We start from the raw sequence: 21024 nt of genomic DNA on the forward strand, positions 1-21024 counted from the left end.
CCAACAGCAGAATACATATCCTTTCAAATGTATGTGGGAAATTCACCAAGTTAGATGATATTCTGAGGCATAAAACCTTAACAAATGTAAAGAATTGAAGTAATATAAAATATGTTATCTAATCACAATAGAATTAAACTATAAATTGATAATATCTGCATAATTCTCAAGTATTTGCAAATTAGACAACACACTTTTAAATAACTTGTAAGTCAAAGGGAAGGCATAACGAAATTAAAAACTATTTTGAATGGATGGGCAATAAAAATATAACACATCAAAATGTATGAAACTAAGCTAAAGCAGTGCTTAAAAGGTAATATGAGCATTACATGCTTATATTATAAAACAAAAAAGGCCTCCAATCAATGATGTAAGTCTCCACCTTAAAAAGTTTAAAATAGAAGAGCAAATTAAATCCCAAACAAGTAGAAACTAGAAAATATTAAAGAGCAGAAGCGAAATTTTAAAAAAGATTCTAAAACCAAAAGCTGGTATTTGAAAGACAAAAATTAATAAACCTCTACTCAGACTTATCAGATGGAAAAGGGGAGAAGACGTAAGTTTTAATATCAAGAATGAAAAAGGTGCTATCACTGTAGATCCTACAGACATTAAAATAAGAGAATATCATAAACAATTTTATGTCAATAAATTTGATAAATCAAATGGACACATTTCTTGACAGACTATCAAAGCTTACCTAAGAGTTACTAGGCAATGTAAAAACTTTCCCACAGTAAAAATCTGATGGCTTCATTGCAAATCCTACAACATTTAAGGAAGAAGTAATACCATTTTTATACAGACTTTTTCCAGACATAGAAAAAGGGCGGAAAGCTGGGCATGGTGGCTCACACCTGTAATTCCAGCCTTTTGAGAGCCCAAGGCAGGAGAATCACTTGAGCTCTGAAGTTTGAGACCGGCCTGGGCAATATATAGTGAGACTTCATCTCTACTAAAAATAAAAGAAAAAATAGCTGGGTGTGGTGGTGCATGCTTGTAGTCCCAGCTACTCAGCAGGCTGAGGCAGGAAGATCACTTGAGCCCAGGAGATAGAGGCTGCAGCAAGCTATGATTGTACCACTGCACTCTGGCCTGGGTGGCAGAGTGAGACCCTGTCTTGGAAAAACGAAAGGAAAAGGAGAGAAAACTTTTCAGTTTTATGTGACCCGCATTACCTGATATCAAAACCAGGCAAAGAATTTATAGGAAAACTACAAGCCAGTATCCCTCATGAATATAGACATAAAAATGTTAAACAAAATATTAACAAATAAAATCTAGTATATAAAAAGATTAGAAAATACATCATGACCAAATGAGCCTTACTGCAAGAATGCAAAGTTGGTTCAATATTCATAAATCGATCAATGCAATTTACCATATCAACAGACTAAAGAAGAAAAAAGTCATATGATTATCTCAATAGATACAGAAAAAACATTTTACAAAAATCTGTCATTTGTTCCTGATAAAACTTTCAGAAAACAAGGAATAGAAGGAAATTTCCTCTACCTGATAAAGGGGATTTATGAAAACACCTAACATCATACTTCATAAATATAAAATCCTTTCCCCCTAAGATCAGAACAAAGCAAGAATGTTGGCATTCTTCACTTCTATTCAATATTGTCCAGGAGGTCCTAGATAGTGTAATAAGGCAAGAAAAAGAAGTAGGCATACAGACTGGAAAGGAAGAAACAAAAATGCCTTCATTTGTAGATACCGTGATTGTCTATGAAGAACATCCAAAAAATTTACAAAAAGCTACTGGATCTAGCTGGGCATGGTGGCTCACGCCTGTAATCCCAGCACTTTGGGAGTCTGAGGCAGGCAGATCACGAGGTCAGGAGATGGAGAACATCCTGGCTAACATGGTGAAACCCCGTCTCTAATAAAAATACAAAAAATTAGCTGGGTTTGGTCGCAGGCGCCTGTAGTCCCAGCTACTCAGGAGTCTGAGGCAGGAGAATGGCATGAACCCAGGAGGTGGAGCTTGCAGTGAGCTGAGATTGTGCCACTGCACTCCAGCCTGGGAAACAGAGCGAAACTCTGTCTCAAAAAAAAAAAAAGAAAAAAAAAAAAAAGCTACTGGATCTAGTAGGTGAGTTTAGCAAGCCCACAGGATACAAGGTCGATATATGAAAATGAACCATACTTTTTTATACTAACAGCAAACATTTTGAACTTGAAAACTTTTTAAAGTATATTTACAATAGCATCCAATTTACAAATACCTAGGAATAAATCTAACAGAACATGTATAAGATTTGCATGCCAAAAACTGACATACATTAATGAGAGAAATCAAGACCTAAACTAGTGGTAAGATATATTGAATTTATGGATTAGGATTCTCAATATTGTCAAAATGTCAGTCTTCCTAAATCGATAGATATAATGCAAATACAGTCACAATCTCAGCAGTCGTCTTTGTGGAAACTGACAGGCTATTTCTAAAATTTATATAGAGAAGTAAAGAACCTAGAATAGCCAAAACAATTTTGAAAAAGAAAACGTTGGATCATCCACACTACCTGATTTCAAGACTAGCTATAAAGTTACAGAAATCAAGACAAAATGATTTTAAAAATTTTATGGTTAAAAAAAGTGAGCTCTACCCTCTTAACAAATTTTTAAGTGTACAGTATTGTTAACTATGAGCACAAAGTTGTACAGCAGATCTCTACAAGTTTTTCATCTTGTGTGACTGAAACTTTATACCCACTGAATAGCAACTCCCCTTTTTCCCCTACCTGCAGCCCTTGGCAACCTCTATTCTACTTTCTGCTTCCATGAGTTTGACTATTTTATGTAATTCATGTAAGAAGAATCATGCAATATTTGTCCTTCTGTGACTAGCTTATTTCACTTAGCATAATGTCCTCAAGGTTCATCCATGTTGTAGCATGTGACAGGACTTTCTTCCTTTTTATGGCTGAATAATATTCCATTATGTACGCACACCACCTTTTCTTTATTCATCCACCAGTGGACATTAAGGTTGTTTCTACCTCTTGGCTGTTGTGAACAGTGCTACAGTTAACATGGGAATGCAGATATCTTGTTTTAATTCTTTTAGATAAATACCCAGAAATGAGATTGCTAGATCATATGGTAGCTCTATTTTTAATTTTTTAGGAACCTCCATGCTATGCTCCATAGCAGCTATATCATTTTACATTTCCACCAACGGTGCACAAGCGCTCTCATTTCTCTGCATCCTCACCAACACTTGTTATTTCCTGGGTTTTGTTGTTATTGTTGGTGTTGCTTTTAAATAATAGCCATCCTAACAGGTGTGAGGTGATATCTCATGTGGTTTTGATTTGTATTTCTATGATGATTAGCAATGTTGAGCATCTTTTCATACACCTGTTGGCCATTTGTATGAATTCTTTGGAAAAATGTCTATTCAAGTCTTTTGCCCGTTAAATTTTTTTTAAAGTTTTTATTTTTTGAGACAGGGTCTTGTTCTGTCACCCAGCCTGTTGTGCAGTGGCACAGTCACAGCTTACTACAGCCTTGACCTCCTGGGCTCAAGTGACCCTCCCATGTCAGCCTCCCAAGTAGCTGGGACTACAGGTGTGTGCTCCTGCGCCTAATTTTTGTATTTTTTTTTTGTAGAGACTGAGTTTTGCTGTGTTGCCCAGGCTAGTCTGGAACTCCTGGGCTCAAATAATCTTCCTGCTTTGGCCTCCCAGAGTGCTGGGATTATCAGCATGAACCACCGCACCTGCTTTTGCTCATTTTAAAATTATGTTATTTTCGTTTGGTTGGTTCTTTTGCTGTTGAATTGTAGGAGCTCCTTATATATTTTGAATATTAACCTCTTATCAGATTTTTTGGTTTACAAATATTTTCCCCCATTCTGTAGGTTGCCTTTTCACTGTGTGATTGTTTTCTTTGGTGTACAGAAGCGTTTTGGTTTGATGCAGTACTACTTGTCTATTTTTGCATTTGTTGCCTGTGTTTTTGGCGCCATATTCAAGAAATCATTGCCATGACCAATGCCATGAAGGTTTCCTGTATTCTAGAAGTTTTATAGTTTCAGGTATTACATTTAAGTCTTTAATCCATTTTGAATTGGTTTTTTCTTTTCTTTTTTTCTTTATTTTTTTTCTTTATTTTTCCTCTTTTTGAGACAGTGTCTCACTCTGTCATCCAGGCTAGAGTACAGTGGTGCAGTTATAGCCTACGGCAGCCTCAAACTCCTGTGCTCAATAGTTATTATTATTTTTTTTGTAGAGATGGAGTCTTGCTATATTGCCCAGGCTGGTGAGTTGATTTTTGTGTGTGGTACAAGAGAGGTGTCCAGTTTTATTGTTTTGCATGTGACTATCCAGTTTTCCCAATACCATTTGTTAAAGAGACTACCCTTTCCCCATTGTTTATTCTTGTCACTCTTTTTAAATATCAGTTGACTATATGTTCAGTTGATGAAGGGATAGACATATAGGTCCATAGAACAGCATAGAGTCCAGAAATAGACCCACACCAACATGGTCAATTGATATTTTTGACTAAGGTGCCAAGTAACTCATTGGAGAAAGGATAGTCTTCACACAGAATGGTGCTGGAGGAATTAGGAGTCCATATTTTTAAAAAATAACCTTGACAGATACCTCGTACATCTATAAAAATTAAGTAAAGGCCGGGCGCGGTGGCTCAAGCCTGTAATCCCAGCACTTTGGGAGGCCGAGACGGGCGGATCACGAGGTCAGGAGATCGAGACCATCCTGGCTAACACAGTGAAACCCCGTCTCTACTAAAAATACAAAAACTTAGCCGGGCGAGGTGGCGGGCGCCTGTAGTCCCAGCTACTCGGGAGGCTGAGGCAGGAGAATGGCGTAAACCCGGGAGGCGGAGCTTGCAGTGAGCTGAGATCCGGCCACTGCACTCCAGCCTGGGTGACAGAGCAAGACTCCGTCTCAAAAAAAAAAAAAAAAAAAAAAAAAATTAAGTAAAAATGTATCATAGACCAAAATGTAAAACCTAAAACTATAACACTGCTAGAACTTCCTGGCCCATGATGGTGGCCACATGTGGCTATTTACATTTAAACTAATTAAAACAAAATAAATTTTAAAAATTCAACTCCTCAATTGTTGCAGCAACATATCAAGTTCTCAGAAGTCACATCTGGCTAGCTATACCCAGTGTATTGGTTAGCACAGATTATAGAACATTTCTACCATAACAGAAAGTTATATTATACAATGCTGTTCTAGAAAAAAAACAGGAAAAAATCTGGAATCTTAGGCAAAGATTTCATAGGAGGAAGTATGAACCATAGAAACAGAATAATTAATAAATTGAGTTTCATCAAAATTAAAACTTTTCATTCTTCAAAAAGCTCTGCTGACCAGGTGTGGTGGCTCATACGTGTACTCCCAGCACTTTGGGAGGCCAAGGTGGGAGGATTGCTTGAGCCCAAGAGTTTGAGACCAGCCTGGGCAACACAGGGAGACTCATCTCAAAAAAAAAAAAAAGACAGCCTTTGCTAAGAAAATGACAAGTCACAGACGAGGGAAAAAAATATTGCAAAACATATATTTAGTACAGAACTGGCAACCAGAATATAAAAAGCACAAGTTTCAAAATTTTAACTTTAATAACATATTCATAGTCTGAGAAGTCCTAAACATTTTAATAACAAAAGAAAGTAAAAAGTGGGCAAAAAATTTGTACAGACACTTCACCGAAGAAATATAGATGGCATATTATTTAATTTTTCTAATCTTTTTTTCTTTTTTCGACTCTATTACGTTAGTAACTTACAACTTTTCTAACCTTATACAGGTATGCATCCATTTTTTAAAAATCAGTAAAGGTTATCTGGTTGAGAAGTTTATGATCTACTTTTATTTTCTTTGTACCTCACTGGATCTTACTTTTAAAGTGCAAATCCTGGCAAATAAAACCTGAGGAAGAAAGTCTCTAATCGGGGGTGCATGTGTTTGTGTGTATGTGTGTGTGTGTCTAAAAAAGCAAACATCTTTTTATAGTTGTTTCTGGTTATCCAAGAATAGCAATAGTGAATGTAAAAGGAAGCAGCAGCTCTTGGGCAATCATTTATTGCTTTATCAGTCTATACGATCATATTAATGAACTAACTTGTTCAGCCTGTTTGGACCATGAGAAAATGTGACCTTCCTAATTGTATTCAAATCCGTCAGTTGAAAAGAAATATGCGATTTGTTTTTCTTGTCTTTAACCTGTCTAGATTTTGCCTAAGCAAATGTGGTAGGCAGAATAGCGGTCCCCTTAAAGATGTTCATGTCCTCATCCCCAAACCCTGTGAATATGTTGCCTTACATGGCAAAAGGGAGATTGTGGATGTGATTAAGGATTTTGAGATGGGGAGATTTCCTGGATTATGCAGGTTGGACCAATGGAATCACAAGCGTCCTAATAAATGAAAGAGGAAGGCAGAAGAGTCAGAGTCAGAATGATGCAATGTGTGAAAGACTCAACTGGCCATTCCTCTCTTTGAAGATGGGGTCAGGCCACAAGCCAAGGAATGGAGGCAGCCTCTTGAACCTGAAAAAGGCAAGAAAATGGATTATTCCCTAGTACCTTCAGAAGGAACGTGGACAAGCAGAACTGTATGTAAAATAATAAATTTGTGTTGTTGTTTTAAGCCTTTAAGTTTTTGGTAATTTGTTACAGCAACAGTGGGAAACTAGTGCAGCATACCTACAGGACTGTTGCATTTGTAAGTTCTAAAACACAGGCAACTGATTATTTTTATTTAAATCAGGAGCACAAATCATTTCAAGTTTCACTGCCAGCATTACCTGGCTCTCTAGTGAGCAGGTTTTTGACTCTTGCCCTCCTGCCTAACTCTGTGAAATACTTAGTTCAAAAAGTGTGCACACTGAATGTGCTAAAAAGGGTAAAGGTACCGTGAGTCAACCCAAACATTAGCAGTCCTGGGTGTGTGGGCTGTGGGCCACCTGCACACAATCGCCATTGTATGTTTGTACCACCATTTGTTTATTCATTTATTAGTTGATGGACATTTGGTGTGTTACCAGTTTGAGGTGGTATTAATAAAGCTGTTTATAATTTGCCTACAGGTTTTTGTATAGACATATATTTTCATTTCTTTTGGATTAATGCTTGGTAGTAGGATTTCTGGATTTTTTAGTAAGTGTGTTTATTTATTTATTTTTTTAACTTCAGTTGTTTTTCAAAGTGGTTGTACTGTACTCTACCCATAATTATGAGAGTTTATATTAGTCCATTCTCACATTGCTATAAAGAAATATCTGAGACTGGGTAATTTATAGAAAAAAAGGTTAGCTTGGCTCTTGGTTCTGTAGTCTGTACAGGAAGCATGGTTCCATCTGCTCTGCTTCTGGGGAAGCCTCAGGAAACTTACAATCATGGCGGAAGGAAAACAGTGGGGCAGCACTTCACATGGCTGGAGCAGAAGGAAGACAGGGTACGGGAGGTGCTACACACTTATAAACAACCAGATCTCATGGGAACTCACTCACTATACAGTATCAAGGGGGGATGGTGCTAAACCATTCATGAGAACTCCGCCCCCATGATCCAGTCACCTCCCACAAGGCCCCACCTTCAACACTGGGGATTACAGTTCTACATGAAATTTGGGTGGGGACACAGATCCAAAGCATGTCAGAGTTCCAGTTTAAAATACTATGGAATGGTACAAAAAGAGCTATGAAAGACTTCCACCCATCCCCAAGTCCTTTAGCCTGTTATGAAATTTCTAGGATTAGCAGAAATACTAAAATTTGTTAAATCTGGTTGGGAGAATCTAACTCAAGTGATTTACATTTGGTTTATGTATAAATGAACTATAATTATTCGTTATCCAAAATGGCCATAATTTCTTTAGGCTACTTAAATATGCTGTCTCTTCAGGTATAATCTGAGAACTGCCATAATACTACCTGGATCGTTGAGGGATTATCTTTTAGCATTGTTACATAAGGGAGTTGGGTGGAGAGAGGAGTATGAAAGTATATGTGGGTCTGAATTTACACATTCATGGAGACCATGCTAAATCACAGCTTTGTTATAAGAATTGAAAGAAGGAGGAAGAGAAAGATTGGGATCCCCTGGTTAGAGGGACCAAAATGGAGAATGTTATGAAGCAGGGTTACTGGAGCCAGAGGCATTATGATTAATGGTTAGTTTATAGGATTGAATGGTCAGCAGCAAAAAGAGTAGTGACTGCCTGATGTTCAGTTGTCATCAGTGACATGGGTACAGTACAGTACAACCACTTTGAAAAACAACTGAAGTTAAAAAAAAAAAAACATACTTACTAAAAAATCCAGAAATCCTGCTACCAAGTATTAATCCAAAAAGAAGGCACCTTCTTTTTGGGCCACTGCTAGATATTCCTTCCTTAATGAAAGACTCCTCCTTGCCCTTGGCTCCAAAACTATCAAGCAGATTAAGTGAGGGTTCAAAAATAATCTTTTTTTACCTCTCAAAGGCATTGACCCTCTTTGTTTGGGAGGAATTGTGCTAGGTACTAACAATACAGAAATGAACTAGTTGCAGCTTTTGCCTTTAAGAACTCTGACTTTTCTTTGCATCTCTTAGAACTCTGATATCTTACATATCTCCCCCAGGCAAGGTGGGGAGGTAGAGGTGCAGACACAGGAACATAGCTGGATGACACCTCCCACTGGGATACTGAAGAATCTACATGAGGTCAGATTGATCTGGCATTGAATCCCAGGTCTAATGTTCTGGTTTGGTCAAATCACTTCAACTTCTTTTTTTTTTTTTTTCTTTTGAGATGGAATTTCGCTCTTGTTGCCTAGGCTGGAGTGCAATGGCGTGATCTCGGCTTACTGCAACCTCCGCCCCCTGGGTTCAAGCAATTCTCCTGCCTCAGCCTCCCGAGTAGCTGGGATTACAGGCGTGTAATCCTGTAATCCTGGCTGATTTTGTATTTTTAGTAGAGACAGGTTTTCTCCATGTTGGTCAGGCTGGTCTCGAACTCCTAACCTCAGGTGATCCACCCGCCTCGGCCTCCCAGAGTGCTGGGATTATAGGCGCAAACCACGGTGCCCGGCCCAAATCACTTCAACTTTCTAAAGAAATTTCTTGTTCTGTAAAACAGGGATGTATCAGGAAAAAAAAAAAATGCTATTTTAGAAGCCAGTTTGCCCTGCAAGTGGAAGCTAAGGATGACAGAATTATAGCCCTTTTTTGTTTTTAAGCCAAGGTAAAGGCCTAATCTAGAGAGGAACGACTGGGAACTGAGGGCTAAAATTGCTCTGCATAGTAAAGAAACAAGAATTTTTGGTTTTCAGTTGAGGCTGGAAGGAAGATTTGTTTTGGCTGTTATTGTTTTGTTTCGCTTTTGTTTGTTTAGGCAAGTGAGAAAGAAAAAGTAGATGCCTGCCTGCCAACAGGCTGAGAAGAGAAGTTGCTCCTTCCATGAGTGAGAAAGAAGGGGGAGGGAGCTTTAATGGCTGATTCTCAATTTTAAGTTGTTTCCTATTCCTTATTGTAATCTTCTTCCACTAAAGATCTGTTCTTCACAAAGCCCAGATAAGAATGGTGCTTTGGGGACAGGAAGGAGAGAGAGCTGTGTCCACACTAGTGAAATAAAGAGAGGGGAGATGATGAGAAGGAACAGATACTTGGGTTGGAATCAGGATTTAGGATGAAACAGTGACAAGGGATCATGAAGAAGGTGTAAGCACCCTCCTTAGAATGGTTACTTACTGAACTTGGGTCTGCTCACACAGAGCAGCAAAGCCAAACACTGACATCGGGATTGCAGGGAGAGAAAGTGAGGCATTTATTGCAGGGCACCAAGCAAGGAGGGTCAGGGAGCTCATGCTTAAGACCTCAACTCCCAGATGGCTTACACAGGCAAGGCTTTTTAAAGGCAGTGTGGCAGAGGTTATAGGCAGTCATAAATCAATACATGAGGCTACATATTGGTTTAACCTAAAAAGGTGGGATATCTCAAAGTGGAGCTGGAGTGGAAGGGTGGAGCCCATAGATCATAGGTGGATTCAGAGATTTTCTAATGTGCAATTGTTTAAGGAGGTGAACCTTTGTCGAAAAATTTGAGGTCAGCAGAAAAGAATGTTAGCTCTGGCCTGTGGGCAATAACTTCCTCCAGGCCCTTCAAGAAGAAAGTTAGAACAAAGAACAGTGGTCAGAGTTCTGTCCTCAGTTCCCCATTACCTGAGGTTTACCTGCCAGCTGACAGCATTTTTCCTTTGGTAGTGGTCTGAGCTTTTGAAAAACAACTTCAGGACATATGTTAAGATACTATCTATAGTTTCTTTAGGGGACCAAACATCTCATGACTCTAACTTCCTTGGCTATTGTTTTAAGCTACTATTACTTTATTTTATTTTATTTTTGAGACAGTGTCTCACTCTGTTGCCCAAGCTGGAGTGCAGTGGTGTGATCTTGGCTCACTGCAGCCTCAACCTCCCTGGGCTCGGGAGATCCTCCTACTTCAGCCTCCTGACTAGCTGGGGACTACAGGTGTGTGCCACCATGCCTGGCTAATTTTTGTATGTTTTGTAGAGATGGCGTTTTGCCATGTTGCCCAGGTTGGTCTTGAACTCCTGGGCTCAAGCAGTCTGCCTGTCTCAGCTTCCCAAATCATGAGCCACTGTGCCGAGCCTGCTGTTATATTACTTCATTGGTTAACAAGTTGCATATTTACTTCTCAGGGCTAGCTAGGTGCCTGGAATTGCCCTTGGAGGAATTCAAGATTTTCCTTTATTTTCATGCTTGGGTTGCGGAGGGGCTCATGGGCCCCCAAGGTAGGGTCTCTGCTCCTTCTCAGGATCCCTCTCAGAAAGAAATTATTAAGGAGGCTCTGGGTCTTCTATAGGTATGTGAGACGTGGTATAGAATTTGTATTTGAACGTTAAATTAAGATAGTACAACTTATGACCATTCAGATGTCAGGGATAATATCTACTTGATAAGGTTGGGAGGTTTAAATAAGAATATAAGTGAAGACACTTCAGAAACTAAGGAAATACATTGTCATTCCTAAGATAAAACATTTTTGCTGTAGAGATTTATTTTATTTTATTTATTTATTTAGACATGGAATCTCACTCTGTCACCTAGGCAGGAGTGTAGGGGCACAATCTTGGCTCACTGCAACCTCTGCCTCCTGAGTTCAAGGGATTCTCCTTTCTCAGCCTCCTGAGTAGCTGGGACTAAAGGTGTGCGCCACCACACCTAGCTAATTTTTGTATTTTAGTAGAGACGGAGTTTCGTCATTGTTAGCCAGGCTGGTCTCGAACTCCTGATCTCAGGTGATCCACCCACTTCGGCCTCCCAAAGAGTTGGGATTACAGGCATGAGCCATTGTGCCTGGCCCAAGATTTATTTTTAAAAAAGAAGTCAGATTTGAATCCGGCACTGCTAAAAAATGTAATAGTTATCTGGAAGTCATAAGCTGTATGAGAGGTTTCTTTATGAATTTATTTGGTTCAAACTGAATATTTTGAAAAGAAAAGTCAGATTTGAATCCGGCACTGCTAAAAAATGTAATAGTTATCTGGAAGTCATAAGCTGTATGAGAGGTTTCTTTATGAATTTATTCGGTTCAAACTGATAGTTAAAACATAATTTGGACATAAAGATAAACATTTTTTAAATGACTGGATGTGGCCCAAATATGTCATGTTAAGACATGTAGATTTAGGATCCCACAGTAATAACATCAGACCCATTTAGTGGGAACAGAAAGAAGCTTTTGGTCATGCAATAGTTAGCTGAGATTGTGGATAGGGATGAGAAAAAGGAAATGGTTATGTTGCAAAGGAATGGGAAGTAACGTATTAGGTGTATGCCAAACTTGGTACAGATTATCTTTCTTGATGCCCATTACTGCCCAAAGAAGTATGTGGTAGCATCTCTACTCTTGAGAAGGGGGAACTGTACATTAAAATCATTAGTAACTTGCTCAAAGTTATAACATTTCAGTGACAGAAATGGTATTAGAATTCTTATCCACCTCAAGGCCCATGTTCTTTCCATTCCACCATGTTGCCATGTGGACTCTGCCATAGACCTGGTACCTAAGCCTTGTGTGGTTCAGGTCTCCTTGTCCCAGTTTTATACCAAACCTTAATTGTTTTTCTGCAGAGAACTTTTACAAAAAGCTTCTCATAGGACTTTATGAGATACCATAGGTGGTAAGTATGTGACTTATGCTCAGGAGTAAATAGTTTAAATTCCTGGATTGTCTAAAGTTCCATTTACCTGGGCCTAACCATCTGTGGTGAGGTCATTATAAATGTGCTGGCAAACTCTTTCCATTAGTGGTTCTTGCATACAGTATGCACTTCTTATGTTGTTGGATTCTTTGTGTTGTTGTTCAGAATTTACCTTAGGGGTTTTCTCAAACTCTGCATTCTTACTCTATAGTGGTTTTTGGCTTTCTTTTTTCTCTCCAAGCTGGGTGGATGATGCAGTTTCGCCTCTAGGTGTTAGGATTCTCTTTCACACTGGTTTGTCATGACCTTAAAGTATTTTAAGATGTTCCTTTTGTAATTTTTTTTTTTAATGTCGCACCCTACTAAGCTAGAGATTTGTTTTACCAAATGAGTTTAAAATACCAGCAGCTGGAGACTCCACAGCATTGTCTGAGTTGACCAAATATAAAAACCCACCAGGTAGACAGCTTTTTATTTTCTTGATTTTGGTAGAGTTTTTTGGTTCCAAACCTGAAGGCTTGTTATGCTTCTGAATTGGCCTCTAGGTTGTAAGAGTTGCTTAATGTGGCATATGATACCAGAGATGGAAAAATGTTTATGATAACTATAATCATCTTATTATAAATTGCCATCATACTCTCTCCTGTCAGATAATTGATGAGGCTTAAACGTTGTTCTGAGCTGCAACCACCCACAAAAACCACACACACGGCGTTTTACTCAAAACTTTACTTCAACCACTACTTTGTGATGCAAAACTAGTGGAATTTTGGGTACTTTCTGTAAAATTGAAATCTTTATGGGGGTTTTCCAACATTCTAGTTGATTGTTAAATTATTAGTGTAAGGAACAAGACCAAGGCAGAGTTTGCCGATGAACATTGACTTCTGTGGTAGGAGAGGACACCAGTGTGCACCTGCATATTCTCCCTAGGAAGAAGCCACCTTGATTGGGCCGAGGATGGATTCTCCCTTTGAAAAATGCAGTTATATAAGAGCTATATACACGAGATTTGTAGTTGTGAAAGATAAAGACTTTAGGAGCTCACTCGCTGCTTATCTTTGCCACAAAGTTTTCGGTCTTGACAAAATATTCAGAGTCAATACTTTCTAATGTGTAGATCCATCATCTCATGAAAGAGATTTGAAAAGAAAAAACAAATCAATCTGTACTGTTCCACATGTAGGACCAAATAAAGTTCTGCATGAGCGCTTTGTGTAAACGCAGAACTGTTATGGGAAACTCGTTACTGATATCCCCATTCTGGAAGGGAGATAGCAAGTGGGAAGAGCTCTCTGTATTTTGCTTAGTCAGGAGATCTTTGTTTATTCTGGAGCTGAGTCCTTGGGCAAGTTACTTTACTTCTTTAGGGCTCAATTTCTTATCTTATTTAAAATAAGTTTCACTTCTGCTATATAGTGTCTCAAGAGCCTTCAATAGGGGTCCTTTGTTATATTCTGTCTTATGTAAAGGTGACTTTTACTGTCATATAATTTGTCTTCTAACAAACACGTATGTTACCAAAATCTGTTTAAAAAAAAAATTATTTTGGCAAAAACCCAACTCTACCTCTCTAAGTATGTAGTTATGCTCCTAATAGTTTTGAAGGAGCACATTTCCCTCCATGCTGCTCAAAAGTCAGTCTAAGGTTCTCATTGTCAGCCTTAAAATAACCTTCAGAAACTTTCAGGCCGCTGTCCATTAACGCTTTATCCAAGCCGTCTATAGTAGAAGTATACAGAGATCTACAATTGAGTTTTTAACAGGTTATTTCCTTAATTTACTCTGGATATCTTAATAATTTCCCACTAGTACATGGCATGTCAGTGCAGAACTTTCCAGTGAACTGGATGGGACTTGGGAGCCAAACAGCTTTGTGTAGTTTGCTGCTGCAAAGATTGAGTTGTTGATTAGCATCCATAGATGAAGTATGCTTGCTTTATAATTTATATTAGGAAGTACTCAGTGAAACACAGTGAAAGAGCACGTTTTACAGGAGCAAAGTCAAGCAATCCATTTCCAGAAAGTACAACCAAATAAAAAAAAAAATTGGCTGAATGAAGAACAATGAATTAGGAATATGAACTTGAAAGCAAACTAAGTGAATAGTATCAAATTTTTAAAGAATGAGATTAAAGTCATATTTTGTATGTTGGGGGCAGGGTAAATACAGATAAATACAGCTCTAGGAGAAAACTGAACAGGATGGAATATCATTTAGACTTTTAGGACGACAACAGAGTGGAAGCTTTATTTGTAGAGAGAAACAGGGTAATCACTACACAATTTTAGGGGCATGGAAAGGGTAAGATCCCATAAATGTTAGAAAAGTGGAATGGAATTTCCCAGACCTTTTAACAAATGGATTAGTTAGGGAAATTTGCAAATGCTTGAAACTTGAATTGGTGCTACAGCAAACTTTTAATATTAAATAAAATGGTTTAATTAAATAACATTGGCTTTCTCGCATATTAGCGTACTTTCACCCTGATAACACTAATTCTTCATCTGGGTAGGTAACTTTGAAGGTGACTTGGACCTTGATCTTAAAATAGAGGTGTCGGAAAGTCACAATGTGAAGGAAGCAGGCAGAATTACAATTACACATCAAAGGCCACCGGAGTTTTAACTTCAAATTGCATGTTTCAATTGTACTAGCTTTAGTGTTCACACCCAAACTGCAAGGGTAGGATCTACTACATGGAGGGTGGAGTGGCATTCCAATTTCATTTATTTTCTGCTGAAGCTGGCACACTGAATGAAGATTTATATCTTAAGTGACAGGATTCAAACGGAACATGACAAACCTGTAAAAGCTGCAACTTGGCATGTCAATGCAGAACTTTCCAATGAACTGGATGGGACTTGGGAGACAAACCACACACACTGCCACATTGCGCTGGGCAGTGTGAGAGATCAAAGAGAAAGCCCAGGGGAAAAGCAAGTCCTTGCTAGCTAACGCGTGCGTTGTGGGGGTTAGCATAGATTGCCATTTTGCTTACAGATAAAAGTAGGTATCTCTCTTAGGCTTGCCTTACGATGGAAAAATTTTGTGGAGACAGGTTGCACTGACTGGAAAAAATTAATTTGTTTTTAAGTTATCAAATTTATAAAGTAGAAGCATTAATTACAAAACTAGCCATTTAACTGGAATTTAATCCTGACCCAGTTCCCAACATTGGGTGGTATTATTTACCAAAGCAGAGAGAAAATGAGTGTCAAAAAAAGCAGCTAGAGCAAGCACTGATTTGAGGAGGGAACAGGTTTTACTACGTTTGGACAGGCGAGGTGGCTCTGTAAAAACATTTTACACACTGCTGAAGGACCCTGACCACTGGGCATGAACTAAAACAAATTTCAGCTGTTCCCGATACTTCCACATTGCATACAGCAAATAAAAGATCTCCCAGTGAAAGCAGAAGAGACAAAAGATTTAGTAGGATGCTCCCAACAGCCTGGCTGGCAGTCACTGATCCCGAAGAATGAATGAATGTTGTACTAAATACTCCCCAATGTTTGTTCTAATAATTCTCCTCAGAGTTGTCATAACAACAAGTTTGTTTTTTAATAATCAGGTAAACATTTTCTGAATTAACCTGGTAATCAAACCGATTGTACTTCAAACTGATCCTAAAGAAAGTATATAATTGGAATAGCAGTTAAGTCACAAATGCCAAATGAAAGCCACCAGGCAGTCACTGTATATTCTGCATCATTTATTAAATATTTTTATATATGCATTTACAAACTTTACTCATTTCAGAACTCTGCTTTCAATGCATTTTTAAACTTTTTTTTTGCAGAGAGATTCTCTTGTAAAATGAGATCCATGTACAAAACTAGGCAACAGATATAAAAGTTTCCTTTCATACTTTTCATCCATCAAGAAAAGAAATCATGTGACAAATAAAATGTGGCTCTTTCAGAAGAATAATATGTCTGTGTTCAACTATGACTTCTAATGAGATAGTTCGTATTTCATCTTTATATGGATGTATATAGTTTTAATACTTCTTAGCTACTGTAGCATGTTGGTTCAAATGAAGAAAAAAATAAACTATTGTTTGGACTAGATAATCTAGAAACCATCAATTATGCATATCTTTATAACGTGACATCAAAATTTACCCAGGAGATGACACTGATTGGCCAGCAGTATGCATTTATCCTGAACATTGCATAAAAAGTTCCCTTTAAAAAATTCATTATCTTCTTCACAAGCTAAAGTATGAGCCTCTAATTTGGCTCTCTTATTTAAAGAAATAGTTTAAATGATCAATTTAGAAGCTTAAAAGTATCTTTGAAACTAAAGTTGCTTTTCTTAAAATGAATGCTGATTTAACAGTTCATAGACTTGGAGCATTATCACTAGGAGACGGAGGCACTACTGCCACTAACAACGAGAAACAGCATCACCATAGGATAATTACATGGTACAAAATGCCCAGGGGCCTGAAACTCACTATTAATATAATTTTGGCAGCAGCATCATTTGATAATTAACCATTTATTACATAGTATTAACACACCAGCTTCAAAGATGTGCACTCCCTTTAGGACACTCGGGAGCTACAAATTTATTGTGATTGCATAATTCGTATTGCACAGTTTTATAAAAAACATAAATACTGGCTATTCTAGTTTTAAATACAAAATACATGTCATATACTTTTAAATCTATAATCTGGTTCAAGTGCAAATCAGGTGCTTCCTATTAGTCCTTCCAAAAAAGGCATTTTTAATATTTTTGGCACAAATGAAATGTCATCATGCCAACAATTCTAATTACAATACATATATCCAAACCTTTAGAGTAGCAATCATATACATACGGTATAAAACTGAGTATTTACAAATGTATTCAGCATAAATGTAACCTTCGTGGGTGAATCAGAACTCATTAGCCATACCCACACTAATAATAATTATAAAAGGTAAATACAATTCCTTTTTTTCATATGCTTAGGCTGGTTGTTGTGGGTTGACATTCATGTGAGGAGGATGTCCTAGAAGACCAATTCTTTGTTTCTGCTTCCTTTGTTCTGTCATCTGGAAAGTTAAAAAGTTTCATCATTAGACCCAAATACTTCCTGTACGTCAAATCGCATACTGAACCATAGATTTACCTCTGTGGTTATGGTTTATACTGAAACCCACTTTCTACAAATAGTGTACCATCGTTATATCAAACACACAGCACTTCAAAAAGAGCATCTTCTTAGGCAGAATGGGAAATTCTGTGACCTAGTCATGCAGTGTAACGTTCAGAAGTATTGCTTGCTACTTGTTTCATAAAGAAACAAAAAACAATAAAAGCACAGGATTCTTTCTTGTTTCCCAAATCCATTTCCAAATGATTTGAAGACTCATCGGAAAATGGTGGCTTTGTACGACAGTAACAACACGCCATACTATCAAGAAAAGCAGTGTTTACAATCCTAGGTTTGAGAGGGAGGGCTTATGTCCACACTGTTTCAGTGGGTCCTGATTTTTCTCTTCAATGATTCTTGAGTAGTTGGTTAGAGAAAAAAAAAATTACCTACCACAACTAGGAAAATGAGAAATGTTCTCAAATCTCTTTGAGGTCCAGAATGATTAAATGCTGTAAATAATGCTGTGGCCATTCATGTTATCTATTTCCTGCCACCCAGTAGACACTGAGGCTTGCTTAAGGTCAGGTGAGATCATTGCCTAAGACTAGTTCAAATGAAAAAGTGCTTTCAAAACCCCAAACAAGAAGCTGATTCTGTTCATTTGGTTGCTGAACTAAATATATTCTCATGTTGATGGGTCTCTAGACCTGTTTTAGGTATTTGATGGCATACATACTTCTGCCTCTGTATTAAGATTTTCCTTAACCCAGTAGTTAGTTTTGGATTTAAGGCTGAGCATTCAAGTCAACTGAGATAAAAAGGCTGTACGAAATATATATTAGAAAAAATTGTTGTCTACAAGTGGGTTAAGGTCCTACTCCTATGTTTTCAGCTTCCTAAAATTGTAGAAGAATTAGGGTAAAAAGAATAAAGACTTTGGAATCAGACCTACTTTCTTATGGTTTTGTCATTTAACTTATCAAAGTCTGTTTTTTCATCCATACAATCAGGATGATAATTCCTAGCTCATTGGTGGAGAATTGCGAGGTTATATGTAAATTTCTCAGCACAGCATCTGTCACATAGTAGATGCCTTAATCTCACTTTTCACTTGAACTAATTTTTGGTACAAAATATCTGGAGAGAACATAAAATAAGACTAATTTACCTAGGTTCAGTTTTAATATGGTTATTTTTTCTTCTTCAAAACTAGCATTATCCTCTCAAATCAAAATACTGTTTTTAGGCTCCTGTGGAAATGCTTTCTCTGTTATAATTTAGATGGGAAGATTTACAAGGACTTAGTATTTCCAAAAGGTAGCTTTCAATAAAGCTTTTAATGAAGAAATGGATTAGGAAATTCCAGCTAGCCCCTGAAGTTTCCTTAGGTGAGTGACATCTTTAAAGGAAGTGTTACACACTACACTGTATCCACAGATTCAGCTCAGGAAGGAGAACCTAATATGACACATGAAATAAATTCACAATTAGGTTAAAATGCCAGTAATTCATTCATCTTACTGCCTGATAGTTCAGATGTTTAGCTCAGATTTTTCTCCCACAACCCTTCCCTTGGCAGGTAACCTTGAGAGGGAATCCAATACAACTTAGCTAAATTTGGATAATCTCAAGTGTTCAAAGTCATTTAGAAATGTTGGTGTGCTCAGCCGGGTGCAGTGGGCTCACGCCTGTAATGCCACCACTTGAGGAGGCTGAGATGGGCAGACTGCTTGAGCCCAGGAGTTCGAGACCAGCCTGGGCAACATAGCAAAACCCTGTCTCTATCAAAGGAAGAAAAAAATTAGCTAGGCATGGTGGCATGTGCCTGTAGTCCCAGCTACTTGGGAAGCTAAGTGGGAGGATTGCTTGATCCTGGGAGGCAGAGGTTGCAGTGAGCAGCGATGATGCCACTGCACTCCAGCCTGGGCAACTGAGATCTTGTCTTGGGGAAAGGAAAAAAAAAAAAAAAAGAAATCTTGGTGTGCTCAACCCTTATTGAAGGATACTTTACTCAAAGCTTATATTTAAAGCTGCTGAGAGATCTTTCAACTCAAAGTTGAATGTCAAAGTTGGCCATTAAGACTCTTTCCCCCTGTAATTTTGCTTTAAATAACTACTTGTATTTGAGATGACCTTTTAGTATGCATATTTTCATCCCTGTTTGTTAAATCAGCTCTCCTTGACTTTTCAATTTGTCGGTTAGTCTTTCTCTTAAACTTTAAAGCAAAGGAGTCTTTATTTGGTGGCCTGGCTTCCTTTTCACTTCCACAGCCGCGGCCTGATATCTCAGGTAGCAGCCCTATTCATTTGTCTTTTTAAGTGATCCCATCACCCACCCTCCCTCCCTAACCTTAAGGCTCCAGGCTCCCCACTGACGTGGGTTAGCAGCCAATTCTTTGCTCAGGTAGTCATTATTCCTGATAATTTTAAGTACCAACTATACGTCTAATGTTCTTTTCTGTTTCCCTAGAAGAATGGTTCTCAAACTTCAGCATGCACCAGAATCACCCAGAAGGTTTGTTAAAACACAGATCAGAAACAGAGTTTCTGACTCAGTAGGTCTGGGGTAGGTCCCATGAATCTGCATTTCTAACGATTTCCCAGATGATGTAGATGTTGCCGGTCTGGGGACTACACTTTGAGAACCACTGCTCTAGAAGAAGTTTTTCACTGATAATCTCCAAAACTGGATAAAATTGGACAAGATAACTTTGAGTATATACTTGAACACTTTTTTAAAAAAAACAGTAATTTGTGTACATATATTATTTTTCTCAAATGAGGGAAGCTCTTGGAGAAGATTCTCTGCAACTGAGCATATAGTAGGCACACACATTTGACTGATCCTGTTTTGATTAACCATGGCCTTTTAGACAGAATGGCTGTCATTTAAGTCAACATCACTGCCATTTAAATGACTGCTAAATGAGAAGGAACTGGGCAACTGCTAAGGTGTTTGGTCTTTTAGTAGCAGTCACCATCCAATTACAATTATAAGGGAACCAAAACAGAAAAAAAAAAAAAATCTCTCAAAACCCCGAAGGACTAAATCTGTAAGAAACTGAGGCCAACAATTCTGGCCGCTTAGGTTTCCCTAGCCTCTTAGTGCATATTCTCACATAATTTCTGGTTTTATTAGTTCAATTCTACCTACTTACCTACCCCACCTACACACATTCACACGTACTATCTATATGTCTTGTTATAAGGCATCATTATTGTCTGTTACTGTTACCTATATCAAAACAAATATCATGACCAAACTCTATCCTTAGCATTTTTGTCAGATAATAGTCTCTCTGGACATCTGAAACAAAATTGACTCTTTGATTAAAAAAATCTATGGTAACTATATTCAAAATTCTAATATTGAAACATCTATTTTGAGTAGTGTGAGATGTCTCATTTATAGTACATTTAAAAATCCTCAAAATGGCTGGGCACGGTGGCTCACTCCTATAATCCCAGCACTTTGGGAGGCAGATCACTTGAGGCCAGGAGTTCGAGACCGGACTGGCCAACATGGCGAAACCCCGTCTCTACTAAAAATACAAAAATTAGCCAGGCATGGTGGTACATGCCTGTAATCCTAGCTACTCGGTGGCCTGAAGCAGGAGAATCACTTAAACCTGGGAGGTGGAGGCTGCAGTGAGCCGAGATCGTGCCACTGCACTCCAGCCTGGGCAACACAGGGAGACTCTGTCTCAAAAAAAAAAAAAAAAAAC

At 38.1% G+C, this 21024-nt stretch overlaps 1 protein-coding gene and 1 long non-coding RNA gene across 18 annotated transcripts in view; one reads left to right on the forward strand and one right to left on the reverse strand.

The window, feature by feature from the left end:
- The window catches only part of LOC116273530, a 142913-nt gene that overhangs the window by 109521 nt on the left and 12368 nt on the right, over positions 1 to 21024 (forward strand). Inside the window, exon 1 of one of the 5 annotated variants that reach the window (XR_004181855.1) lies at positions 4964 to 6611. The exons of the other annotated variants lie outside the window; for them this stretch is intronic. This is a non-coding gene — a long non-coding RNA (uncharacterized LOC116273530). Of the gene's footprint in view, positions 1 to 4963; positions 6612 to 21024 lie in introns of those variants that run through there. 5 annotated transcript variants of the gene reach the window in all.
- Positions 15902 to 21024, reverse strand: part of ITPR1 (inositol 1,4,5-trisphosphate receptor type 1) — a 354333-nt gene continuing 349210 nt past the window's right edge. For 7 of the 13 annotated variants that reach the window (XM_009200300.4, XM_009200299.4, XM_009200298.4 and 4 more), the window contains one exon: positions 16698 to 17255. In XM_009200300.4, the coding sequence (XP_009198564.2) occupies positions 17169 to 17255 (87 nt within the window). In that variant the 3' untranslated portion in view covers positions 16698 to 17168. Of the gene's footprint in view, positions 17256 to 21024 lie in introns of all 13 variants that reach the window. The other 6 variants (XM_009200308.3, XM_009200306.3, XM_009200305.3 and 3 more) reach the window with 1 other exon arrangement.

Source organism: Papio anubis, chromosome 2, assembly GCF_008728515.1.
Source record: "Papio anubis isolate 15944 chromosome 2, Panubis1.0, whole genome shotgun sequence".
NCBI classification, from domain to species: domain Eukaryota; kingdom Metazoa; phylum Chordata; class Mammalia; order Primates; family Cercopithecidae; genus Papio; species Papio anubis.